Source organism: Odocoileus virginianus, chromosome 17 (assembly GCF_023699985.2).
Source record: "Odocoileus virginianus isolate 20LAN1187 ecotype Illinois chromosome 17, Ovbor_1.2, whole genome shotgun sequence".
In the NCBI taxonomy this organism is placed as follows: domain Eukaryota; kingdom Metazoa; phylum Chordata; class Mammalia; order Artiodactyla; family Cervidae; genus Odocoileus; species Odocoileus virginianus.
Window position 1 is genome coordinate 21,434,317 of NC_069690.1, and position 27,843 is coordinate 21,462,159.

A 27,843-nucleotide genomic window follows, 5' to 3' on the forward strand; every position below is an offset into this window, starting at 1 on the left:
GGAAATCCTGTGGGTACTCAGGGGCGGCAGTGGGCGCAGCAGGGAGCATTTCAGGCAGAGGGAACTGCAATTCCCTCTCCTGGGCTCTGCTTAGAGGCTTCGCCTGGGACTTGCATATTTCCAGGGCGGGTGTGTGTGTGTGTGTGCGGGGGCAGGTTCCATCCCTGGTTGGGGAGGACCCCACATGCTGTGTGACATGGAAAAAAAAAAAGAGGCTTTGGCCAGTCTGCCCAGTCAGCCAAGTGGGCACAGGGATGGAGAGTGCAGGTGAAATCTCAGCTCGGCAGAAGTGCGAGGCTGCCGGAGAAGAGGACAGGTCTTCTCTGGGAGCACTGAGTGGTCCCTGTCCCCGCACCTCTCAACAGCAGTGGACACAGCTTCTTGCTGGGAACACCGTGCTGGCAATTGCTCTCAAATCCTTTCCAACTTAAAAATAGAGTCTAATTGCAGGATGTCTAGAACATGTCTATTATAACTTCCCATTAGACATGTCTTCACTGTCCATGAATTTTCTGCACCAGGTTCAATCTTCACTCATTCAACAACTTTTGAGCCCCTCAGAGTATAAGCGCTAGAATCAGACTGCCTGGATCGCATTCTGGCTTCATCACTAAACTGTGACCTTGAACAAGTTCCTTCACTGCTCTCTAAGCCTCAATTTCTGCAATAATAAAAACAGAGATAATAATAGACACTACATGTGTCATGGGGTTGTAGTGAAGATTAAGCTTTCACGGACAGTACTTAGCACAGAGGAGTGCCTGGAACCCTGTACATGTTATCAGTCCTGTTATGTCTTTGTTCTAAATAGCACAGTGAACATGCCATGTGTGCACATAACATTCAAGAAGCTGCACGCTTAAGCTACAGCCTCCACAGTTGTGCTTTATTCACTAGGCTTTCAGCCACACTGTTCAGAGACTCTATCTCATCAGTAGTAGCTCTCCACTGGGAAACATCTTGGAATATACTTCCTGACACATTTCAAACCCTTGACCGTTGTTTACCGCCCGCCCTATCCCCCCAAAACTGTTAAAAATCACTGAGCCCACGTGGAACCTGAACATGAGAAAAACATTCTCCCAGTCCTTCCCAGAGGTTCCTATAGTCACTCCCTACTGATACTGATTACTGTGATTATACCTAAGCTCCTAGCTTGGTCTTTCAGGCTAGAGTTTCCTCAAAGTCTTTTTCTTTCCTTGGCTGTGCTGAGCCACTTGTGGGATCTTAGTTCCTTGACCAGGGACTGAACCTGAAGCCATAGCAGTGACAGTTCCTAGCTCCCTCTTGGAATGATGCCTCTCCCCTGTAGATTTTGCTTAAAACTCACTTTCCTGAATGGTAGCTTTAAATTTGTATTGTTCCTATAATTTTGGTTATCCATAGTAATTAATATATTACTTTATAAGAGCTTAACAAACTCAAGATTTTTCTTGAGTCAAATTTTTTAAAAGACGGAAAGTTACCCTTGTGGTGTGAGGTGGGAATTTGAAGTATTTGTGTGAACATAATAGATCAGAGAGATATAGAAATAGCTACAGATGTTAAAATCCCTCCGCACCATCCTAAGCGGACATCTGGGATCAGCAACACCCCAACAGTGATGACCACACCCAGGTGAACAAAGGTAACTTCACCGGGACTGGACAAGGACAGGCAGAATACAAGGAAAAGAACACCTTTGAGTCTGTGACCTTTTGATCTGAAATACAGACTCAGGATCTAATCACGCAGAAGTGCTGGATGAACCCCAACTGAAACACCTTCGACAAAATGACTAGCCTATAACCTCCACGAGTGTCAAGGTCGTGGAACTCCCAGAAAACAGGGGCTGCACCAGACAGATTAGGAGGGTGTGCTGCGTGATGCTGTCTTTCCTTTCCTAGCTATTCTCGTCATTTTCATTAAGTTTGAAATGCTTTCAGAAAACAAACAAGAAACTCCTTCAAAATAATTACCAACCTCCCTGCCCCCGACCCCAAACCAGAAATGGGAACTTCCCTGGTGGTGCAGTGACTAGGACTCCATGCAGGGGACCTGGGTTCGATCCTGGGTCAGGGAGCTAGATCCCACATACCACAACTAAAGACCTGGAGTGCCCACAACTTAAGACCCAGCACAGCCAGCCAAATAAATAAATGTGAAAGAAGACAGAAATGCACTCATTATGTGTCTGCTAGCTAATGACCATTCATGTACATTTTCAATAATCAAAGAGGTTAAGGTTTAGTATCATGGGAACAAAGCCCTTTGGGTCTCAAGCAGATACCTGTAGACCCTGAGCGCTCACTGCCTGGCTTTAATTTACTAACGCAAAGCCAGGTCCTGTTCTCCTATTGCTTGAAATAAGATGTAACTTCCTATCAGGAAACATGATAGCTTCCTTTACTCTCAAAGACAAGGTCCCCCCACAGAGGGTGCACCAAAATAAAAATGCATTATTTCATTCTTGTAATGAAATGTTCTAAGAATGCTTATTTCCTGTTTCCTGGGGCCTAAAATGAGAGATTTTTATCTAATGTTTGTAGTGTTCCTCGGATCAAGCTATTACCGGCTATCTATGTACATACAGTTGAGGAACATGAAAACAGAAGCTCCAGTCTTGGATGGTTTCTTTTTAGCAGTGGTTTTCTCTAGGGAATGAGGCCAGGGGATGGAAGAAAGGGACTTTTATTCATCTACATATTTTTATTTATTTGGTCTTCTTCTTTTTTTTTAATATTTTTCTCCATATTTTGAAAATTGCTTTTCCTATAAGTATGAAATACACCTTTGACTTAAAAGAACTTGTAAAAGTATCAGTGTCAATTTCCTGGGTGTGATATCATACTATCATTTTGCAAGACGTAGCCACTGGGAGAAACAGATCTCCTCTCTGTATTATTTCTTACCCCTGCATGTGAATCTCACAATCATCTCAAAATAAAAAGTTCAGTAAAAAAATTAAGCTAGAAGGAAATCTAAAAAAAGAGGGGATATATGTCCATATAGCCGATTCACTGCTGTAGCAGAAACTAACACAACACTGTAAAGCAATTATACGCCAATAAAAATTAAGTAAAAAATTAAGCCAGTGGAAAAAAAAATCATTTATGACACTGAATAGTAACCACAGACCTGTTCTGAAAGGACATAAATACAAGGCAAAAGTGGAACTGTTTTTAGAACTTCTTTAGAAACCTAATATATAAACAGGTTCAGCCTTTTGGGGAAGAAATCTGGCAATAAGTAACAAGAATTTTAAATCCTCTAATTCTGCTTGTTGGAATTTATTCTAAGTAAATAATCCTAATTACCCAAACAATGGAGTGCATAGAAATTTTTCATCATGGCATTATTTGTAAACAATGAAAACCTGCAAACAACATGAAGGAAAATCCAACCCGGGGCAAGAGGGTACAGAGTAAGATGTAGCTACTGTGAGAAACGTGTATGTGAATGAACTTTTTTCCTGGTTTAAATGCTGTTATAATGTTTAGAGAAAAGTGAGAGGACCACCCAGGCTCGTGCAGTACCATCAGAACTAAGTAAAAGTGTGTAAGAATTCTTAAAACGTTTACAGTGGTTGTTTTTAAATAGTGAGAGTACAAGTGATTTTTTTCTATTTTTTTACTTTCCTAAAAACTGTTTAATGCTTACACATTACCTTAATATTGAAAAATTTAAATATTTAAAAAGAAAATAAGGCTGCTCCCCTATTTCAAGATGCTGGTCAATGTTCCAGGTGGTCTGCTCTGGGGTCAATCGCTGTTGGGCAGGGCGGAGGGAATTAAGACTCCAAGGAGAGCATCAGCCTCAGAAGACAAGGATCTCTCGGCCTCAGAAGAACTCGCTCTGCCCTCTGCAGGCACTACGGGAATCTCAGATACAATCTTCCACAGCCCAGCACATGAACCAGGCACTGAGTGTTTTAACCTGAAGACCCTTGTCTGTCACAATCACAAACAGGGAACTCTGGGATGCAGTATCCTGACAGGCACTTCACTGCACAGGGATGTTTATGTAATTGATAGGTAACTGGTCCAGTGTTTAAGACTTAAAATCTAGAAGTGATGGTGAATCATCAGTCAAAAAGCCAGAGGATGGAGCAAGGGCCCTCTTCATCCATACTAAAGTGATGATAAGGAGACAGGTACATTCAGACTCAAGCAAATGGACAGGGAGATTGTCTACAGAGACGCTCAGAGACAAGCCTGCCAGGTGAGCCCACAGAGCCAAGAGTGCCATGAAGCCACTGAGCTCCATCCCAAAGTACAAAATCCAGAAGGGATAGGCAACGGAGGGATCAGAGGAGCCAAGAGTCAGAGAGGAAGACCCATGAGGGAAGACAAGGACGAAAATGCTTCGGGGTCTTCAATCACGTGTTCTTTGCTGTTTTTCAGCAAATGTTCTAGAGAGTCCTGTAAACAGGGAAACAGATTTTGTTTTTGTTTTTTTTTTTTTTACAATTTTTAAAATGAATCCTCTTCTCCCCATCTCATAATCTAGAGTTAATGACCAAGGTCCAGGAGGAACCTGTTCTCTGAACTAGAAGGTATGCTTAACTTCTCTGCCAAGAATACCTATGGCACAGGTAGCCAAGAGGATGTCATGACAATTCATGTCAAATGTTTGTTTACCACACATGACAGGCACATGGTAAGACCTCAGTAAATGTCAGCTTCTATAATAATAAAGTATGTTATTGTACGGGAATTCCATGGCAGTGCAGTGGTTATGACTTGGTACTCTCATTGCCGCAGCCCTGAGTTCAATCCCTGGACAGGGAACTAAGATCCCATAAGCCACAAAAACAACTTATTGCAAATCAACTATATACTTCAATTAAAAAATATGGATAGATAGATATGTTTATGACTGCCGTGTTTGTAAGACAGTGAGTTCCCCATTACAGGAGGCGCTCAAGCACAAGCTAATGGGAAAGGGCAGAGAAGACTCAAGCGCTGGCCACAGAATTAGACTAAATGACCTTTAAGGTACTTTCTTCCACTTTTGAGACTACGTGTTTCTTAAAAGCAGGAGAGGAGGGAGAGGGAGGGAGGGAGAGCCACTGTTCCCCCTCAGGCACGCATTTCCTGACATTTTTGTTTTTAGGGCAAAGGACTAATCTCTTGATCCCGTGTTTCTCAAATCCTTGAGCCTCATCCAAGAATGGCGGGTTCACCTCCCAGAGGGACAAGAGTTATGGCAGGGGTGACTGTGGCCTTAGAGTGACCTCTTATAACTCACAAAACAACCCACCCACACCAGACTGCTATGCCTTGGTTTAAAGAATAACAGTCATAATTTCTATCACAAACTTGCAGTTAATCATGGCAGGCTGGATGCAGTACAAGCATTTATTGCTGTTTCTCCCCCAAAGCTAGGCATGATGACAGTAAAGGAATTACAAAGAAAAATAGATGGAAAGATGGAAAACTACAAAGACAACAAGAACAGAGGAGACAACAGCAGGTAAGAGATGGAAACAGCATTCTGGAAGACGAAAGGAGGACGGAGGAGCAGTGACTAATCCGCAGAGCAGCAGGAGCAGTGGGTGAGGAGGGCAGCCAGGAGGGAGCGGGCCCACTAGCGCTGCAGGTTCTCCAGAAGCTGGGGGACCGGCAGCACCAGGCGCCTCTACATGCAGGGAGTGCAGCTGGGGTTAGAAATGGGTGGCTCCTTTGCGAGAGGAAATAAAGAAGAGTTTGGCTCTGGCGTGCCCCGGTGTTACCTCCCCTGGTTCTCAGCCTGCCCCTAGGACCTTTCCCTAGATCAGCTCCCAGAACACTGGCCTTGACCAGCCCCATGAGAAAAAGGCTGGGGTGTCCTCCTGAAGCAAACGAGCAGCCAAGAAAAGCACACTTAGGAGCCTGAAGCGGGAAGCCCCAGCGGAACCACCTGACTACCCTTCAGTAAGCCCAGCCACTGACTGATTCAGAACGTGGGTGAACTCTGGGAGATGGTGAGGGACAGGGAGGCCTGGCGTGCTGCAGTCCCTGGGGTCGCAAAGAGCTGGACACAACTGAGCGACTGAACAACAATAACAACTGATTCAGAGAGCTTCATCCACTTTTTGGAGCTGCTCTCTTCACTGTGAATGGACAGCCAAGGAGGCCCAGTCATCCGAGGGAAGCCGCTAACAGGAAACATAAAGTCCAACAGGAAGAGGAGCTCAGAGGAAACAATGTTCAGGGGGAAGAGACACCACAAAACCAAGCGCAAGAACCAAACCCCATGCTTCTGAAAAGGAAAATGAGGCCAAGAACAGAACAAGAAGTGCTTAAGAATGTCTTAAATTGAATGGAGGAGACAAAAGTTAACTTCAGAAAACCTCTCCTAGAAAGCACACAAAAAAGGAGACAAAGCATGAGAAAATTCGAAGGTCGACTCATGATGTCCAACTGCGAACAACAACAGATTCCAGAAAGAGAGCAAAGAGGACAGCGGGGAGAAGGTGATGACACGGGACACACAAAACAGCTTCCAGAGCTGAAGAGATCTTCAGATTAAGTGTCTACCGAGTGGGAGCAAAATGAGAATGGACCAGCCTCAACTACTGATATTGTGTCAACCAGCCCAACCACCCAGCCCCGTGAATCTCAAAGACACAACTTAATGATACAGACACAAAGCTAAGTGAACAACGAGGGAGGCGTTTACTAACTTCCTAAGAAAACCAGAACATTACCCACGGAAGAAATGAAAATCAGAGGAGATGACAGGGTTCATGTGTGTATGTGTGTGGCTGAGTCCCGTCACGGTTCACCTGAAGCCACCACAGTGTGTGTCAATCGGCTGTACCCCAATACTAGAGAAGGAAGTGGCAACCTACTCCAGTGTTTTTGCCTGGAAAATTCCACAGACAGAAGAGCCTGGCAGGATACAGTCCATTCGGTCGCAGAGTTGGACATGACTGAGCTAATGTATGTATACCCCAACACAAAATAAAAAGTTCAAAAAAAAAGGATTCCAAGGGGCTACTTCTGGGGCCGCAACCTTGGCGATAGGGCAGAAGAAGCCAGTGTCTTCCTCATAAGTGTGGGATACTACCTGAGTGTAAAGCCTATAAAAATACTTGTGGGGTGATGGTACTGACTGTGGTGACGGTTTCACAAATGTCTGTTTATCTGCAAACTCCTCAAGATGTACACATTAAATAGGTGCAGCTCTTTGTATGTTAAAGTGGCTTTTTTTAAAAATGGAAAAAAAAAAAACCTCTGAAAATAAAACTTTGATAAAAATATTTTTAGAGGAAAAATAAGAAAGGAAAGCGCCACGTGAGCCAGAAGTACAGTCGGCACAAAGGTCCCACACAGTTGCTAACGGGGTCAGAACACGTCCCCCGCAGTGGTTGTGCTTTCTCTTCCACCGCCAACTATTTAAAAAATTCCAGTTCCAAGGAGGGATTTCTGCATTTGCAGTTATCTTGGACAATATAGATCATCCAAACTTTTGGCACAGTTATCCACAGAATGGAAACACAAAGACAAGCGCTGGGGACGGGAAGAGAACTCTGTGAGGACGCGTGCCCCCGAGCTGAGGACCTGAGGGAGGCAGCTCAGCAGATGCTCCAGACAGCCTGCCGGCACCAGGAATTCCAATTCGACCCCAAGGGGCTGTCAGCCAGCGTTTCCATGACCCTGGGGTATTCTGGCCAGCTTGGCAGCAACAGGTAACTGAAGCTGCAGACTAAAACCTCCAAGGCTCTGTCCCTGTTCCTCCACTTGGTAACTTGTTTCTTTTCTCTTTTGGTCAGGACTCAGGTGACCACAAGATTCAAGGATTCTCTCTTATACTGTTAGAATCACCAGAGCTCTGGACATTAAAACCTACCGCTTCCTGAAGATCTTAAGCAGAAGTAGGACTTGTGTCCAAAATCCTGCCACCTCCCTGAAACTGCAGCTGAATGAATAACTTAAACATCTGCCTTCAACAGGAACTCACTCAGCAAACTGCTGCAACCAGTGAGTCAGCCTGGAAGTGTCACCCTAGAGGGGAGAATCCATTCCCCACGGGGCTCCCCCTCTAAGGAAGCGCACATGGGCCCACTTTCCACTGAGACCAGCACAGTGCAGTGGGAGCACCAGAGTGGTGGGGGCCCCTCGGACCTGGGCCTGCACCTCACCGGAGGCCCTGCTGGAGAGCCAGGCACAGCTGTGCAAAGCTCTGCCTGCCAGACACCCAGGCTCCGTGCCAACCCTCCCAGGGCAAGGAGGGAGAAATGGATGGCGGTTCCTATGAAATAGAACTTCCTGCCTCATTTTTGGCCCTGAGAGGCAGGAAGGAGACCCCGACGGCATTTAGAGGGAGAAGAAGCGGCCGAGTGACTGACTGCTACGGCTCCTCCTCCCGACTGACTGTGTCACCTGCAGGCTGTGTGATCCTGCGCCCGGCCTTGAACTCCCAGCATCTCTATCTCCTCACCTGAGTGTGGGGGTAACAGCGGCACCTCCTCACAGGGGTTGTGAGAACCACAGGAGATGGGCCGAGACCTGGAGAAGCCCTCCGAATGATGCCTCACACATGGTGGGTGCCTGAGTGCTGTTTACCGACAGTCTCCTCAGAGGGAGTCTTGCAGGCAGGCAGCCCCAAATTCCTCAAAGGAGGCAAGAGGGGTGCTAAGTCATCAGGCTTCCATGGAGCAGCAGATAGCTCTCCTTCTGGGAACCATGCCAAGCCAGAAAGAAAAAAAAAAGGAGGGGGCAAAGGCTCCAAACTCTAAAATAGCTCCAACACTGTTAAAGAGGGGTTGTGGTGTGCATTTCGCTGCTGTCCTCTGTGAGTTTCGTGCATGCTATTCGTGGACCAGCCCGGCCTGCCTCCGCCTCCCGGGGCCACCTCCGCCTCTGCAGCCCAGCACGGTTCCCCCACCCGGCTCTGGAGGACCGCTGCGGCAACTGTATTACTCACTTGGCATTCAGCACAGCCCGCCATATCTGTCTCTCTGGATATGCCAAGACCTCGACTAGACTGCAAGTTCAAGAGCACAGGCTGCTTTCTTCCTCGTAGTTCCCATATCGCCTGGCATTAGACCTTACCCACAGTGGACGCTGACATGTTCCTAGAACCACAGGACGGTGCCCTCAGTCAGCTGCCCCGGCACGACAGTCTCCTAGCGGACAGCCCCGGAGTCTCCTCGGGCCTCCCACGTACCTCATCCAGCTGTCTCTTCGTCTCGTCTTCCATCCTTCGAATGTCGTCCATCGTCAGGTCGACCCATTTGTCCAGCCAACAGAACAGCTGCCGGTGGAAGTTTGTAAACAGACGCCTCTCTTGCTATAAAAAGGAAGGGACCCAAGTTAGAACTGGAAGATGTGGGCCGCTGTGGCAGCCCTCCTGCCCACGCCCTCCACACCAACACCCAGACTGTACTGGGAAGGTTGGGGGAGGAGTCGTAGGTACCCCACTGGCTGATCTGGATCGGTCCTCCAATCCCCCAGGTCAGTGACCCTTGCCTCCACATTTCTGATGGGTATGGCCTCAAGTCAACAAGCCGCCAGGGAGAGGGTGGTGCCTAGCTTGCCCCGAGGTCCTGCGCCCAAGACAGGCAATCCATGAGCCAAGATCCCAAAATGACTGTGCCAAGTCTCCTCGTCTCTGGAGCCTAAAGACCAGGTTAAAACTGACCAGCAGCAGGGGGATTCCCTGGCAGTCCAGTGATTAGGACTCTGTGCTTAAACTGCCAAGAGCTCAGGTTCAATCCCTGGTCAGGGAACTAAGATCAGGCGTGCTGCATGGCATGGCCAAAAATAAGTAAATAAAATTGGCCAGCAGCTATGAGATGTTGCTCAATTTTACCAGACTCTCACACATCAGAGAGAAGGCTATAGAAACTTCTTAGGTGCCATTTGGGCAAATTACTCAGTTTTCCCGGGTCTCCCATTTACACACGTTATTACTTTCATTTGATATTCTCTTGTTAAAAAAAAAAAAAGGAAAAAAAAAAAACGCCTTAGGTTTGTCTAGTTCAGTAATTCAAGGTACTGGGAGAATTTGGTTCATAGTACTTTTTGCCTTTTGGTGTCAAGCAAAGATCCTGAGTTTTATTTGCCATTTAATCATAACAAGCCCCCTCCTGTTTCCTTCTTTTGCCTCAGTTTCCTTCCCATTTGCATGTGGTACCCCTGGATGAACAGCATTAAACTCTTAAGAGTGTGGTGCAAGGGGAAGTGGGGATCTGGGAAATCAGACCTGAATATCCTGATGTTGGCCACCCTAGGATACAAGCCACATGGGGTTGTATGATCTTCTCTTGTCGGGCAAAACGCCCCCCACCAACACACCAGAAGGCCCCCCAGCCTGGTCACTTACCTTATGAATAAAGTTTTCCACTTTGTTCTGTAGGCCCCACCACTTGAACTTGACAGTAACCAGTTTGTATGCACACATGTACGGGCAGTCTTTCTGATTTACAAGTTCTTGCTGTATTAGAAACACACCCACAGGCAGACGGGTAACTAAGAGGGCCGACCTCTGGCTCTCCTTTTGCGCCCCCGGCCCCCTCCCAGTTCCCCACCTCCAGGAGGGAGGCCCAACCACACCGGCCCCAGCACCCCCTGGTGGTAAGAGTGTGAACTGCACCTTCCAATTGGGGCCCAAGGGTCCTCGGCCTGTTTTGATAGATTTAAATTTTGCTGGGTCCTCTTCTGCCTTGTAATCCTGTCAGAAGTTGGGGAGGCAGGGGTTGGGGGGGGGGGGGGGGAAGAGAGAGGGAGAGAGGAGATCAGATTTTACACCACAGAACAGTTCATACCATTCTTGATGCTTTTGGTGCAAAGAAAACATGGGAAAGTCTATAAACAAGATATAGAACTGTTTACATTTGCCTCTGAAGAGAGCTCTCTGTGATTTTGTCTGCCAGGGCTTGTTTTCAGTTTTACCAGATTGTGTGAACAGGCCTGGATTTCCACTACTTAAGATGGGGATTTGCAACCTGGAGTGAACACCCAGAGCACCAGGGAAGGTGTTTTCAAAACACAGTCGACCCTTGAGCAACGCAGGGTAATTTTAAAAAACAGGCAATTCTAAAATAGCAGCTGGAGCTGAGAACAACCAGCCAGTCATTTCTGAAATCTTCCAGTCCCACCTTTCCCTGGCTTTGTTCTGCTTTTGTTTTTAAACTGCCTTGTTTTAATAAAATCATTATTGGAAATGTTCAATGTATAGACTTTATCCTCTTGTGTACTACAGTCAATCTCCCTTCACTGATTTAAAATGCAGTCAATGCTGTGTGTTAATTAACAGTAACAAAAGTTTACTCTTGGGCTGTTTCTCTGCATTAACTAATGTGGGCAAGGGAAAAACCAAACTCCTTATAGCATCTACTTATAAAAAATAACAAAGATATCCAATCACAAGCACACACATAGAGTTGTAAAGCATCTTCCAAAGTGAAGGAGATTATTTATTAAACCTTCCCTACCTCTGCTTCTCTCCACTCACATGAAACAACCAGAATCAACAAAATACTCAAGGGGCCATACTCTTGGCTAGTGTTTCTGTTTGAGAAATATTTGGGGATGTTCAGTTTGAGGTATATAGATGCACACTTAGGATCTATTCACTTTGCTATATATGTTATACTTCAGTGAAAAGTTTTTGGTTTTTTGTTTTTGTTTTAAATCCACTAATCTTTTGAGGATAGGACTGGGGATATTAGGCCAAGAAGCACAAGATTGTACATCTGGGCCACTATTTGCCTGGTGGTATCCCCAAGTCAAGATAAGGTGATTCTTAACACTCATTTAGAAAATAAAATACTCAAGAGAGAACTTCCCTTTGACCCAAGTTGGTATGATTCCTTGGTTTCTCTGACATAAGTGACTTCTGCATCTCAAAGGCCACCCATATAGCTGAACAGTTCCTACCTTGCTGAGTACCTGGCTTCGATCTGCAATGTCTATATATACGACTTCCACATGTTTCCACGCCTCAGGCTCCAGTTTATGCACCTGCAGGAACAAGGGTGACCGCTCACTATGTACAGTTCAACAGCTACCACACCCTTTACCCAGAATGGACCTCTAACAGCAGCTGTTCCCACAGCCACAGACGTGAGATTCCCACCAGTACATACAAAACTATCCAAAGGAGTGGGAGGGTGAATGAATTTTAAGTGGACATACATTTGAGAACTAATGCTCTGATTTTTCATGCTAAATATGACTGCAGCAGCCCAAGGCTCTCCAGGCTTCCCTAGCACCTACTTTATTTCCATATGTCCCCTCTTTGTGAAGACTGCATATTCCTCTTGTGAGGATGCTGCCTGCTTAGCCCTATACTGCTTATTTTGATGCTCTTAAAAATTATTAATAACGAAAATCACTGCAGATGGTGACTGCAGCCATGAAATTAAAAGACGCTTACTCCTTGGAAGGAAAGTTATGACCAACCTAGATAGCATATAAAAAGCAGAGACATTACTTTCCAACAAAGGTCCGTCTAGTCAAGGCTATGGTTTTTCCAGTAGTCATGTATGGATGTGAGAGTTGGACTGTGAAGAAAGCTGAGCGCCGAAGAATTGATGCTTTTGAACTGTGGTGTTGGAGAAGACTCTTGAGAGTCCCTTGGACTGCAAGAAGATCCAGCCAGTCTATCCTAAAAGAGATCAGTCCTGGGTGTTCATTGGAAGGACTGATGCTGAAGCTGAAACTCCAATACTTTCGCCATCTTATGCAAAGAGTTGACTCACTGGAAAAGATCTTGATGCTGGGAGGGATTGGGGGCAGGAGGAGAAGGGGACGACAGAGGCTAGATGGCATCACCGACTTGATGGACATGAGTTTGGGTGAACTCCAGGAGTTGGTGCTGGACAGGGAGGCCTGGCGTGCTGCGATTCATGGGGTTGCAAAGAGTCGGACACGACTGAGTGACTGAACTGAACTGAACTTGGAACTTCCCTGTGGGCCAGTGGTTAAAACTTTGCCTTCCAATCTGGGGAGCTAATATCCCTCATACCTTATGGCCAAAAAACCAGAACATAAAAAACAACAAAAGCAATACTGTAACAAATTCAAGGAAAACTTTAAAAATGGTCCACATTAAAAAAAAAAGTAAAAGATCTTAAAAAAAGGTAAAAACTAACTCAAAGAGGTGGTATGAGATACAAAATTCTGACACAAGTTCAAATGGTACAAAAGGATATGATAAAAAGTAACTCTGTCTCTTGCATGTCTCTCAGTCAGCTCCCAGGTACCACCACTGTAGAGATTTTCTTTAAGCACATATTTTACATCCTTTTTTTCCCCACTGAGCAATATCTCTTGAAGACTGTTTCCTACTGGCTCTTTTTAATGGCTGCACAATAAACAAGTACATGGTTGCACAATGTTTTATTTAACAGGATCCCACTGATGGGCTCTTATGTTGTTTTTAACCTTTGGCTACACCAAGAATGGCCCAGTTGTAAAGAATCCCCCTGCCAATGCAGGAGACTTCCGTTTGATTCCTGGGTTGGAAAGAGTCCCTGGAGGAGGAAATGGCAACTCACTCTTGCCTGGGATATCCTATGAACAGAGGAGCCTGGCGGGCTACAGTCTGTGGAGTTGCAAAAGAGTTGGACATGATGTAGTGACTAAACAAACACCAAGAATGCAGCAATGAATCTCCCTGTATATTGTTATTTCACACATATGAAAACATAACTATAGTGTAAATTCCTAGGTGTGGAATTTCTAGAGTAAGGGACGGGTATATTGTAAATCTGAGGAGTTACTGGCAAACTGAGCTCTATAGAGGCTGTAATTTTGATGGGCTTTTTTTCAGGGGTGCTGGGGGGGCACTACACAATGTGGCTTGTGGGATCTTAGTTCTTAGTTCCCTGACCCGGGACTGAACCCAGGCCCAGGCAGTGAAAGTGCCGAGTCCTAACCACTGGATGGTCAGGGGATTCGCTCATTATGATGTTATAAAAATTCAGCTCTTCTGTGCCAGGAGTTGCATTTTAGACCAATCCCAGCACTAGCAGGTCCTTGAAAATATCTTGGAGATCATATTTCTCAAATTAGAGACAGAGCAATCCCATGCTGGCAGGACAGATCTAGGCACAGGCTGCGAGCTTCCTGGCCAAGAAAAAGGGGACCACGGTGAAGAGCCCTTGGCAGGGATAGAGCCTCGGTACCATCCTGAGGCCTGGAAGTCCTCGGGGATCTTGGGAAGTGCTACTTACGTTCTCCAGGGCCCCAAGATCAGGTTTGTGCCAGGTTTCAATTTTAATCAGAAAGTCTTCTTTCATGTACTCATTCTGTGGGAGAGGGAAACACATCTTACAGTCACTAGGCTCAAAGTTGGAGAGTAACCACCCCTCCCCACCCGCTCCGGGCAGACAAGAGACCCCAGCCTCTGCCTTGTACTAACAGCTCACTGTCCCGGGAGCTCACATTATACCAGGCGCACGCTCCCTCACTCAATCCTCACCCCAGCCTGCGAGGGCTGTGCTAACACGACCCTCACCTCACATTTGAGGAAAGTGAACTTCAGAGGGGACTTCCCAAGGCCACAAAGATAACCACAGACTGGGGCCTCAAACTCAGTTTTGTCTGACTTCAAAATTCATGCACTTAACCCACGTATCTCTGCCATTCACCTCATGTGCAGGGTGTAAAGGCTGAGTGGCAGCGTGGGAAGAGCACAGGGAGACTTCCTAGCCATCTAAACGTGTTGCCCCCCTTCCCCCGCCACCAGCCAGCCTTTTGCTGAGGCCTGAAGTTCTCAGCCATTTAAGCCTTCATACTAATTATCATCTTCTTCCCTTAGTGCTTTTTAAAAACTGGAACTACTTAAAGGAGGAACATGTTAACCCCCTAACTCCTCAGCGGGAATCAGGCTCCCCGAAACTTCCTGTGTTTACCTGGATGAGGATGCTGCAGGGAGGACAGAAGGGGGCGCTGACAGAGGGGTGGGGCAGAGAGAAGAAGCCAGGCTGATGTCACAATTCTGCCTAGCATCAGTGCTCACTGGGGTCAAAAGATGCCCAAGTGGGAATGACTACTGCAGCACCTACAGAGCCACCTGCCAATGCAGCTTCAAGCAGGAGGGGATGGTGCCAATTAACAAGTTCCTCAACAGGACTGAAAGGATGAAGCCTCAAAGGCCACCCAGGACAAAGACAGGAGAATCCAGGAGGCCCCAGGGCAGCTCCATTTTCTTTCTCCTTCCTTATAAATCATCTACAGTCCCCACCCCCCTGGAAATACTTACTGTGATAACTGCTCCACAGCAAGGACATGGAAAGAAGAGAGAAAAAGATTAATGAAGATGAATAAAATATCCACCCCCACCCTGGGACCATGGGAGCAAAGACTTCTCCATTCCCTGGGACTTACACCACGGTCACCCTCCAAGTCCCAGCAAGTGCATTTGGGACCTCAAATGCACCAACCTCTGAGTTTAACTCATGCACAAGTTCCCAAAGACCAAGTATGGGATTGCATTAAAGGGGTGCCACTATTGGCTCCTCAGGACTCTTCCCGGCTGGACAAGGACAGGGAGCAGCCCTGACGAGCTGAAGCACTGAGACCCACGACTCTGCTGTCAGACCATCACCTGCTGCCCCCTCCTCCCGCCGCCCCCTGCCTCCAGCGGCAGAGCAGGGCACCGTAGGCCAGGCGCTGTCTATCTGCCCTCTGCATCCTTCCTGTCGCTGTAACCAAACCTCTCACCCGCCACACTCCTGCTCATTGTAATGAGACCCCCTCGGAAAGCACTGTTCAATTATTTATCAGAGAAAATGACAGCAGCTCTAATGTCACTGGGGAACGGACTAGCTCTCCTCCTGACCACAGCCCAGATCATTCTGTACTCTCTGAACTTAGGAGTTGGTGCAGTTTCGGATGGATGCCACCACTGCCCCCTCTGACGGCATGTGGGGCTAACAGTCAAGCTCCCTGACTCTAAAACTGAAACTAAGGTTACCTCTGAGATTGAGATGAGGACAAGTTGAAATATAAGGGATAAGATCCACCTCCTATGGAAACAACCCAAGAATAACTGACAAGGCCCTAGTGCATAGCACAGGGAATGCCATTCGATATTCTGCAATAACACATGGGAGAAGAATCAGAAAAAGAAAGATATCTGTAGATGTATAACAGAATCATTATGCTGTACATACACCTGAAACTAACACAACACTGTAAATCAGCTACACTCCAGTAAAATCAATAAAGTCAAGATTTTTTTAAAAGAAAGGAGAGAAATAAAAAGAAGCTACCCAAGAGACGATCTCAGTAACCTCCCTGAATCCAACGGAAGTTACTTGGAAGAAAGCAACAGATCAAGATGATAACTAAAAGGCTTATTGAAATAACTGCCCTGTTATTCGTTTAACAAAAAAGGAAATGATGGGTGTAATATCCACGAAGGGTGAGGCCAAAGAGACCTCCTTGGCAGCGGTTCTCTGGCGCTGTCCTGGGAGCAGGAGCCCCACCCTGAGTGTCAGGCTGGCCTGGTCTGATGACACACCACCAGGGTTCCCCAACAAATCACCTTATTCTGAGTCTATGCTCCCCGAGCAGCCTTCTCCTAGTTTGGCCTCTGCCGGGATGGAATGTGCTAATCAACAGACACGAGGGTCTGATCACTTAAGCAAGTGGATGATGTTCTCCACTACAGGCTGGAATTTGGTTTCCTGAGCAGATGAGCCCATGAGGGAAGCGAGTCCTGCTTGGCAAACAGGAATATCGGGTTTTATTAGTCATTTTGTATTTCAGTATAACTTAATATTTTGGCATTTCAGGGAGGGTGGGGGTGGGGGATGTCTTTGGATATCAGCTCTTTCTAGGATCCTGAGAAGCAGATCCACTCAGTTCTGACAAATTGTGAATGTACAAGGGTGATGACCCCCTTTAATGGCCTTTAATGCTAATGTGGGTGAACAGACAATCCTCCCTAATCTTTTCCAGCCTCCCTGCTTCCAAACACCTCTGCACTCAGACAGTTCTCTTTTCTTCAAACTGCAACCCTAGGTAGTCTGGAAGAGTCTCAAGAAACTCTGCAGTTAGAAAACAGGGCTCTCCAATGAGACCAGTAAGGTCCTTCCCATGCTTCTAAGGCAAGGGGCATAGGTTCAACCCCAAGACAGGGAACAAAGATCCCACATGCTGTGTGGTATAGCAAAAAAAAAAAACCCCAAACAGAAATCCTCCCAAAACTATGTCTTTATTGAGACTGTACTTTATTGAGACAGGGTTAAGGTTAGAGGGAGAGACAGGAGGAGAAACATTTATTTCCCTCTTCCTACTTTCTTTCCTTTTTTCATGGAGCGCTTCATGAATCTGCGTGTCATCCTTGCACAGGGGCCATGCTAAACTCGGAATCATTCTAGTTTTAGTCTGTGTGCTGCTAAAAGAAAGTGTCTCTTCCTGCTATCATTCACAGGCCCAGGCCCATCTTACCCTCTCCTCATGTCCCAACTCATGAGCATCGGGGGATAAGAAATAGAGAGAAATAAGGTTAAGAGGACAGAAAGAGCTGAGAATGAGTAGAATATTGCAAATCCATCTTCCTTCTACTCAGAACAAGGTCAGAACCTTCCAAAAGGCATGTGGAATTTCGCTCCACACTCCGTTATCCCTCTCACTTCAAACTCTGATCTGCTTAGTCCAGCCTAAGAGTTCTGAACTAATAATCTTTCTCCCACCAGTCCCCAGCAGGAACTGGACACAGCCTTCCTTGTTCAGAGCTCTTTTTAAAAGACCCATGTATAACTGAATAGATCTAAGATTCAAGACACTCACACTGCATGATGGTGGGTTCTGAATGTAAAGTCAGCTCCCACTGAAGAAGCCACCCTCCCCTCCCTCACTCCCTGCCTCTCCTCTCCATGGGATATTTAGAGATAGTTTTTCTTCTTTTGGCCACGGATCAGAACAAGATGCTAATGAACATAAGGTGTCTAGAAAAATGCCCCTGTCAGCTGTAGCTCACTCTCCCCAGAACTACACAGAGGATAGCAGTGGCTCAGTGGGCACAAGCTGTGAAACCAGAACCCCGCCCCAGGCACGCAGCAGTCCACACTATCCGTTTGCCTCCTTTATGCCAAGTTGGCTAAGGTTCTTATGATGCATGCTCAGTGCAACTCTCTGAGACATCAGGAAAATTCACCTTTGGCCCCAGACCAGACACACCCAGCCATGGTGCACACTGTGTGTCCTTTAAGAAAGTGTGCGTGTGCCTCTTTTCCAAGAATTGAACAGCTTCCTGTCTGATGCTTAGGGAACAGCAATGTTTGCATTTTCAGCTATAGCAATAAAACTAAGCATTACACATGCCAGGTCCCACCAATGACTGAGTATCTCCTGATACAAGGTTCTTGAATGAACAATGACCAGTCAGCAATGACCCTGTCTCTAGATGGCAGTCATTCCCTCAACAGGATGAGGACCACACACATTTTCCTCATCAGATAGAATCTAGGGAGTGCTGGATCCCCACAAATGAGACAAATAAGTGTCAAAGTACATGTAAGCAGAGGCTGGCAGGAGGACCCCACAGCCAGACTGTCTTCACCAACAAATGCAGACTGGCTGGAGGGAAATCCTCTTAACTCACAGTCAAGTTCCAGGGACCTCGAGGGACCCCCCCCACCCAGGATATGCATCAGTAACAGCATGGGCTGTCCAAGAGGTCTACTTCGAACAACCCTTTAAGACTTAGGAATTCTGAAAAGCTAGGAGTGTGAACTACTCAAAGGGAATCCCACAAAGGGAATCCCAGAATGTCTAGAATAGAAAATCCAGAGACAAGATTAGTGAAGAGTAAGAGAAGCCTTCCACTCCTACTCCCACCTTCAACTACAGAACATGCCGGTCGAGTGGAAGGCGCTGACTCATGGCTCTTGCCAGTGATCTCCCTCTTGCTGGTCCTCCCCTCCTCAAATCTGGTGTGCAGAGGGCAGGTGTTACATAACGTACTTGGGGGATAGCTGTTTCTGAATCCTCTGTCATCACACATTGGGCTTATTTTAACACTTCTCCAATAATATCAGGGTTTTCCTTCCTATGTTTTCTGGTGTATAAGTCTGGTCCTTCCCCCAGGCAGGAAGGTAACCCTAACAGGCTCTTTCCTATGACGGCCTCTCTCTTTAAAAAAAAAAATCTTTTGGCCACATGGCATGTGGGATCTTAGTTCCTACGATCAGGGATTGAGCCCACGACCCTTCCACTGCGTGGAAGCACACAGTTTTAACCGCCGGACCACCAGGGACATCCTGGACTGCCTCTCTCAAGAGTCCCTGAACCTCACTGCTGCTTTTCAAGCCAAACATGAATATACACCATTAAAACTGGAAATTTCAGCTTCTAACAATAAGGGAGGGGTGTAAAAAGATCCTAGCACGCTCAAACAATGGAATTCTGTGCACCCATTAACCAATTTTTAAAAATAGACTATAGGTAGTGACAGAAAATAGGTTCTCCATCTACTGAGTAAAAACGGGCAAGTTGATAATTAGTAAAATCTGACCCAAAATTTGTCTGGAAAACATATCTGGAGGCTTTATACACACACACACACACACACACATCTATGTATATAAAAGCATTTTAAAAAAGGATTAGAAAGAAAGACACTAAAATGTTAACAGCGACTAGAAAATAGAAGGATCACGGGTGATTATTTTCTTCTGTTTGTATGTATTCCCTAAAACTTACCCAGAGGACATTACTTTTGTAATGAGTAAAAACAATAAAAATTATCACACCATCCCCAAATAGGAGGGACTTGTTCTGTGCTAGATTGGGCTGGGGCTATTTGCTGGTTCCCACCCAGCTGGCTGCCAAATCGTACTAGACAACACTGCCACTCACTACCAGTCTGAACAAAGACCCCAAGCTCATCCTTCCACTGGCTTAGTCTGGAAAATGAAGGCAGGAGACAAAACCCCAACGCACTGCCACCCAGGGCCTACTTGAGCACACCCTCCATCCACGGTGGGTCTGCACTCACCGGTCCTGCAGTAAGGGTAGGCATTCCATGCTTTTTCATGTATATTCAGGGCTCCCTCTGGGGCCAGCATTCGAACAAATGTGGGCACTTTGCTGTAGTGAGAAAAGGGTTACGAAGAGAAACGGGGGAGAGAGTTAGAAGACAAGTGTGTTTCTCTGGCGCACCTTCCAGGCCACAGTTCCAGGCTCTTCACTGGGGAGTTGACACTCAAGTTCTCATGAGACCAGCAGGTTACTCTGGTTGCAAAGAGCCAGCGGTCAGAGACCGACACCCCAGCTCCGCCGGCTACTAACGTGCACCTGCAACCTGCCCCATGACCTGCCAGAAACAGCACAGCGGGTGAGGCCCCGGGCTACCTGCTGTGGCTCATCAGTCCCTACGCTATCGTTACACACCCTTCCAGAGCTCACTGGGCCCAGGGCACGACACTACACCCTGCAAGGATGAGATGTCTCTGAGACGGGACCAGAGGGACTGGCTGACTGACTTGGAATAGGGGATCCAAGATGATCTGATATGCTGGGGTCAGTTCTGGGTGGCCAGGAGGGCCCCAGGGCCATCTGCCTTTCAGGACAAAATAGTTTCTTCTACTCAATTCTTATTTCAGGTTACAGAACAGCAAGTATAAAAAGTATGAGTACTTTTTTTTTTTTTTAGCACTTTTTATTTTATTTTATTTTTAAGGTATGTATATTCCTCTGCCTTAGTGTTTTTGGTTTTTAAAAAATAGTTATTTATTTGGCTGCGTTGAGTCTTAGTTGTGGCATGTGGGATCTAATTTCCAGGTTCAGGGACTGAACCTGGGCCCCCTGCACTGGGAGTGTGGAGTTTTAGCCACTGGTCCACCAGGGAAATCCTCTTCTAGTTTTTAACTGGTAATCTTTGCAGTTTAGCAGGTGCCAATAACCTCATCAGCTTTGGGGGTCTGAGGCCTACGAAAAACGAGCTACCCCCAGGAAAGAGCATACTTTGAACGCAGAGAGCAGCCCACTGAGAACCCACTCACTCACAGCCATACTCTTTCAGGCATCCGTGTGTGCCAGGCACCGACACACGCACAAATCACACAGACGTGGCCCCTGTCCTCAGGGAGCTCCCGTGGAACTGATCAGGCAGCGCACTGTGAGAACACATGAATGGGGAGGTTCCCCAGGGAGAGGAGGGTTTACGTGGAAACAGAGGAGCGCGTGGGTAGGGCTGAGCTAGACAAGAGGCCGGGGGTGGGACGGGAAACGCTGGGGGAAGACACAGAAGTTCAGAGTAACTGGCGTAAGGCATGAGGTGGGGAACACGGGAGAACAAGCAGAGGCTGAGGCACAGGAGATCTTGCATCTACACCAGAGAGGATGGACTTTGTCCCGGGCGCAAAGGGCCATCTATAGCTTTAAAGCTGGGGAGCAACAGATCTGGACAGAATACTCGGAGCTGTGCGGACAAGTGGTAAGTAGTCCAGACGAGAGACTGGAAGGAAAGAGAAACGCTGGAGATAACCAAGGACATGGACCCAAAAGGACTTGATGTGATGTGATGAAGAAGGAAGAGGGTGTGGTGAACCCGTGGTCTCTGACTGGGAAAACTAACAGCTGACAGGAAGGCTTTGGTTCTCATGAGGAGAGGTGGCCATGGCATATAGCACTGTTGGTTTGGTTTTCATTTTCTTTCTCAGCAGTTGGGTGTCTTGCGGTTAACAGTAGTGGCGGGGAGGGAATTCCCTGGTGGTGAAGTGGTTAGGACGTGGGCTTTCATTGCTGTGGACCTGGTTTCAATCCCTGGTTGGGGGACTAACTCTCCACAAGCTGCATGGCATAGCCAATAAAAAGACTAGTGGTAGGTAGGTTCAAAGCTTCTATCCTCTCCATAAGGAAGAGGGTAAGACAGGGCCTACCCTCTACATGTAGACCTTCCTCGACTGAGTCTTGAGGAACCAACTGGCCCCTGCTACCAGTCTCACTATCTCTTTTCAAAGTTCTCATTAAAAAATGTTGGGCTGGCCAAAACGTTTGTTGGGCATTTCTGCAGCATCTTATGGAAAAACCCAAATGAACTTTTTGGCCAACCCAATACAAATGCACTACAAGGAAGGTTTGCCCTGAGCCTGGCTCTCATCAATGGCTCAGAAAGAACGGGTGGGCAGTCAGCTCAACGGTCAGAGGGGAGGCACAGAGGGAAAAGGGCGCAGTGCCGAGGAAGCGGGGTCGTGGCGAGATTTTCTCCCCACTCAGCGCTGCTCTCCACGCTCTGAACTCACAGAACTGTGGGCCACCCCCCGGGCTGGCGCGTCTACATCCCTAGAGCAGACTTCAGTTAGCAGTTTTACCAAATGAAAATTGAACTGCTTTGTTCAGTTGAATGGACTAGAGATTAAGGTTCAGGTCTATGTTGCACAGAAATGCAAACGTACTTAATGCCACTTAACTTAAAAATGGTAAAAACAGTGAATTTTGTGTTGTGTACATCTTACCACAACTATAAAAAGAAATTGAAGGTTTATTTTTTCCAGTACTGGGTCGTTTCTAAAACAAGCTTGATTCAACATCCTCCTGAGCTGGTCCATGTTTACTATGACTTTCAATGTTCTTTGGGCCAGTTTACTGAAATATTACCGTCTTGGTTAGGGATTCAGCAATTGTGTGATTTGCAACAGATTCTGGTACCCAAATCAGTTTGTGCCATACTTTTAAATACTTAATGGTTTTAGGCTAAAGAGAGGTACCAAAAATTTCTCCAGGACCCGATTTCATAACATCAGAATTTAAAATACTATCTGAAGCCACAATTTTACTTTTAGGCACATTTATTATAGATTTACACACATTTAACACATCAAAGGATCTGTGCAGAGGGAGTTTTAGTGGAGGACTGCTTGTGAACATGTGGAAATAATGGTAAATATACTTCAAGACTGGCGAAACCACTGCCAGTATGTCTGTTCAGACTGCATGTGCTTTAAAAGAGGCCAAATATGCTGACAGCGAAACAGCCATGATAAGAAAAGAAGAGATCGCATCTGTCAGATAACATAACAATGAAGGAAATGAACACCCACTTACACACACACACACACACACACACTCTTTGTATTCACAGACACTGAAAGGGCCCACAAGAAGATAAGCACTATGACTTCTGGGGACTACGAGCCTGGTGGGGCAAGTAATACTTTAAAAACAAACAGAACAGCCTTTAAAAGAGCAAAGAAGAACCACCTTTACCCACCGTCGCAGGTGAAGCAACTTGAGTGACGGGCCAACCCGAGAAACACCTGCAATGAGCTGTGTCTGCACTCTGACAGTGGGCCGCCACCCTGGCTCTGCTGCAGGGCACCTACCTCTGTAAGTGGTAGATCTTATGCGTGTATTGGCCTTTCTCGCCGTCCTTCTCATAGGGTTCGTTCACCAGGACCTCCACGCCTTCACCACCACCCGTTTCATTTTTGCTGGCCTCAGCCACAGAATACAGCTGCCCTACTTGATACTGAAGGAACACAGAGAGGGGAATTACTGCCAACACAGAATCTTCTCGAGGGTTGCACACAGCCCCACTGTGGGAGCTGTCCAGTGAGATGGCTCTGGGACCCCTGAATCCGGGGGCTCATCCCACAGGTCCTAACGTGGCCTGGCCCAAATCCTCCAGGAGCCACTGACAACGCCACTCTGTGGCCTTCCTTTAGCCGTCAGAGGAGTCTAATTTCGTCCTTCCCTTTTTCACATCCTCCTACAAGGTTTAACGAGGCAGGTGAATATAGTTTTCACACCACTATCCATAAAATAGAGTATAGAATCCAAGGTAGTTTTTGCTCTGTCCCTGACTCCAGTCCCAGATCCCCAAACAAGATCTGGCTGGTTGCTAGAAGTCTCTTTATCCCATCCCCCTTAACAGACGTGACTTTCTGTAAACAAACGCACCCAGTGCTCTGTGAAATCCACAACCCCTGCTGTAACACGGGCTCATCTTTTTGCTTCTGCTTCAGCATTGGGCCCCTCCTCCCCTGCCAGCACCTCAGGGAGAAGTCTTGCAGGCAACCAAATCTCCTGATGCTTTCCTGATTCCTGGTGGGGCTGAAGCAAGTGCCCTGCTTCTCGTATTCCATAGCACAGATTCCTATCCTATGGTGCCGGCCAGATGCACCCTCTACTTTGGCACTTACTAGGTGGCCAAAGCCTAGTTTTCCTTTATTTGGGTCACATGCCACACTATCAAGTCACCAGTCAAGATTCCTGGCCTCCTCTGATCCCCTCAGGACAAAACAGTATGAGGGCCAATGACCTGGGCAGTGCCCAGGGATGGCCCTTCTGTTTAGAGGGGAAAACAAGATGAGAAGAGAATAAACAGCAGCTGTTAAAGCAGGAAGTTACATCTACACCAAAGGATGCCTCTTCCCTGTTATGGCCAATGCCACGAGCCACAACAGTTTAGGGAGTATGAGGAAAAGAGAAAAAGGTACTTGATTACAGTTCGGGGGAGAGGTGGGGATCGAGATTTCCCTCACCCCTCCACACCCCCTCCCCAAGCTCCTGGTACTCCCGGGAGTGAAAGACAAAAGTCTTTCTCTCCTTGAGATTAAAGCAGAAAAGCCGTGTCTCTGGGCAGCTGCTGCGGAAGCTCCTGCCTGCAGCAGCAAGGAGCAGTGCGGCTTCCCCCACTCCACCTCAGCCTTGGAAGGCCGCTCTAGCCAGCAGCCTCCCGAGCTCCGCAGGGATGTTTCTGGGCAAAACCTGCAAGGTAAAGCAGCACGCCAGGACAAGTCCTGTTCACCGCGAGGCTGGAAGAACCCACCTTCCAAGCAAAGACACAGTACAAGGTGCCAAGGAAAGACTGAAGCAAACCAGCAAGGCTCAGTTGATCCCGTGAAGAGGCACGTCTGGGTGAGAGCCAGTCCCCTTGACCTTGCTACTCCACAGTTACATCAGGGCTGCCTCAATGCCCCCAGGGAACCCCAGGCTGTCCCGATGCCTTTCCAAGTCCAACCCCTAATAGAGGCATCCATGAAAACCCCTAGCAAGTGGGTCAGGGTTTGGCTGAGCCAGGGGATCCTAAGAAGCAGCAGTGAGTCTGTTTCAGAGAAGAGTCATGAGAACATCTAACCACTGACTCAGCAATCCTAAAGGGCAGGCAGGGGAAAGGGCCTGGTGGAGGGGACTGGGTTGCCGGCTGGTGGTGCTGCTTGGGGAGGGGCCTGCGCATTGACTAATCCCCTTTATTTGGTTCCTCTTCAGCTGCAGGAATCAGAGGGCAGGCTCTAAGAGGATCAGTGTGTGGGGCTGGCATCTTTCCCTTTTAATCTCTCTTGATATTCTGATCCTTTAATCCCAATGAGACATGTGAAGGCGGTTTTGTTAATCCAAAGGGGTGAGCAAGACTGGCCTCCACAAGCCACCAGTGAGGGACACTTTTCATGTCAGAGGGTTCCTTTTAGCACTGGGGCTCCACACCCTGGGAAAACAGAAAGCAGCCAGACTCTGATGGCATAGAGGTGGGGGCTCGGGGCCAGAACATTAAATCAGATCAAGAGCCTTGGGGAGACTAGGACTGCAGCCTCCTCTGGCCCAGAACGGTGCTCCCTGCCCTGGAGAGCTGCTCCTTTGCTCCCAAGAAGTAAGGAAAACAGAGGCCCCACCACGCTGGCAATCTGGAAGTGGGAGACTGGGAAGACGCAGTGGGTAGGCCTGAAACATGTCGTGAAAAACAGCGCAGCTGTTGGTCCCACCCCCATGGCTCTGCCAAGCCAGGTACCAAAGGGGCCTGGTACCGTGCATCTCTGGAAGAGAAGTAAAAAAGCCCTATCCACAGGAGGGGGAAAACGCAGGCTGGACTGAGTAAGAAACCAGGGGTGGATACAGCACGTTAAAGGGCCAGGGCTCTCTGGCTCTGCTGCGGAACATTTAGAAACCCTGCCCAGTGTTAGGCCAAAGGCTCTGGCCAGCCACAGCCAATTTCACCCCCAAACATTGACTCAAGCCATCGGGATGGTCATGAAGACAGGGTCTTCTCTCTTCTCTTCCACTTCCAAAATGATAAAGCTCCAAGGGCCTCCAACTGGGAAGTGAATCCAACTGCCATGACACTGCGCTGTTTCCAGTCAGGATGGGTTATCGATAAAGACTCTGAGAAGGCTGGTCATTACTTATTTCTTCTAGGGCTTCCCCACTCAAGATGTTCTGATCTTCTGGAACTAAGGTTCAGTCAGCCAAAGAGCAGCTCCTGCTTCAACCCAACACAGGCCAAGCACCGCTTCCTCATCGGTGGTTTCTGACTGGGAACGGGTTGACCATCACCAGGCTTACAGATGAATCCCGACCTGTGCTTACTTCCCAAGCTTCTGCTTTCAGGCTTGGTTCACCCCACCTCACCACTTCCTCAAGGCTCCAAAAAAAAAAACAACAAGCCATCGCAAACTGAAAACCACCAGCTGCAGACACTCTCAAGGTGTCTTCCCCTTTCCCGCCCTTCGTGGCCCCAGCATGAGCAATCGGCCCAGAGCTGCCCCGGACAAGCGCCGGCCCTCCTGCATCTGCCACCTCGCTCAGACCCTCCCACTTGTCATTAAAATCGAGACACTCCCTGGGAGAAAAGATCCATGTCACCCCTGAACGCCACTTGGAGGTGCTCCTGAATTCCTGGGGGACACGTGCCTCACTGGGGTGTGGGACCTTGCCGTACATCAGAGAGGGAGTCACTGGACCCCCGAGAGCAGAGTTTCAGGGCAAGTGACATGCTGGGCCTTCTTGCCTGGTTTCCGGGTTTGGAAAATCATCACTTGCTATTTTTCATAAAGAGACCAAGGACCCCAAAGGAGATGGGTTAGCAGGGACCCCCCACCTCGCCACCAAGCCAACAGCTGTCAGCCCAAGCACGTGATTCCCAGGCCCCCAGTACATCTCAGGGGTCACAGCATCCACCCAGCCATCCCCTTGCCCAGTCTCTCGAGTCTCATTTCTCTTATCCTCCTCTCCCAGAACTCCCCTGTCCTGTCCAAGATCCACCCCGACCCCTCCCCCAGGTCTCTATAGCTCTCAACATGGAGATGCAGCCCACCCTCCCTCTCATCTCAAGTGTGCTGCGGGCTCTGTTGGCCTGATCTCATTTTGCAAAGGACCGTTTCATATGTGGAATTGAGTGGAAGTGCTCAAGGGAGCTGACACTGCAGGAAAGAGTGACTGAGGGCAGCACCGTGGCTGAGCAGCTTCACCCAAAGTTTAGCTTAGCTGGAAGCTAGGGGCTCTGTCAGTTCTGAAGGGATCAAAGAACAAGACTGAGCTGGTAGAGGAGCGTGAAGGAAGTTCAGAGGAAGGGCGGGAAGAGGGAGGCTCCGGGGCAGTGTTCTGCTGTTCCAGAGACCGACTCTGAGTCAGCTCGGCCTATGAACCTTCGTGTGGTCAATCCTGCCAGATCGCAATTCACGGGGACGTCGGGCTCAAGAACCATAAAAGGACAGAGGCCAAGCCAAGCCCATTTGTCATTCCCTGCCCTCCATAAAAGGAGGATTCTGGCCTCGGCCTTCCTAGCAGTCACCTAAGTGTAGCGAGGAAGGGCCTCGGAGGTTTCAGCCCTGCTGGTTTGCTGCACAACCAGAGAGGGCCAGGCATGCCTCCCTGTCAAGTAACGGAGGTCTCAGAAATGCACGTCCTTAATCTCCTCAGTAACATGTCATCAAACAGGCAGAGTTCCAGCAGGTTGGGGGGGTAGGGTGGGGGCTGGTTTTGTGTCTATCCATGGTTCTCTTGCTGGCCAACAGCTTGAGGCAGGTCACACACAGTTGGTCAGATACATGAAGTGCCTTCCTGTAACTGAAAATCGCACCAGGAGAATTCACAGTGAGTACTGATTATCTCTATGCTAGGACAAACACGAAAACCAGGCGAAGATGCTGGTGTGGGCTGCCTGGAGCCCAGCTGAGCTGACGGTCACAAGCAAGCA

The 27,843-nt window shown here is 47.8% G+C and overlaps 1 protein-coding gene, 1 long non-coding RNA gene and 1 pseudogene across 2 annotated transcripts in view; 1 reads left to right on the top strand and 2 right to left on the bottom strand.

The window, feature by feature from the left end:
- PITPNA (phosphatidylinositol transfer protein alpha) overlaps positions 1-27,843 on the bottom strand; it is a 36,193-nt gene that overhangs the window by 4,188 nt on the left and 4,162 nt on the right. The window contains exons 3-10 of the mRNA XM_020909819.2: positions 23,255-23,400; positions 19,927-20,018; positions 15,181-15,188; positions 14,150-14,224; positions 11,850-11,933; positions 10,564-10,641; positions 10,294-10,404; positions 9,136-9,258 (exon numbers count right to left, since the gene is read on the bottom strand). Of these exons, the coding sequence (XP_020765478.1) occupies positions 9,136-9,258; positions 10,294-10,404; positions 10,564-10,641; positions 11,850-11,933; positions 14,150-14,224; positions 15,181-15,188; positions 19,927-20,018; positions 23,255-23,400 (717 nt within the window). The remainder of the gene's footprint in view (positions 1-9,135; positions 9,259-10,293; positions 10,405-10,563; positions 10,642-11,849; positions 11,934-14,149; positions 14,225-15,180; positions 15,189-19,926; positions 20,019-23,254; positions 23,401-27,843) is intronic.
- On the top strand, positions 4,977-10,643 carry LOC139039039 (uncharacterized). Its single transcript, XR_011492170.1, has 2 exons — positions 4,977-7,654; positions 7,739-10,643. It is a non-coding gene; the product is annotated as an uncharacterized lncRNA (long non-coding RNA).
- LOC139039269 (U6 spliceosomal RNA) lies at positions 17,232-17,332 on the bottom strand (annotated as a pseudogene).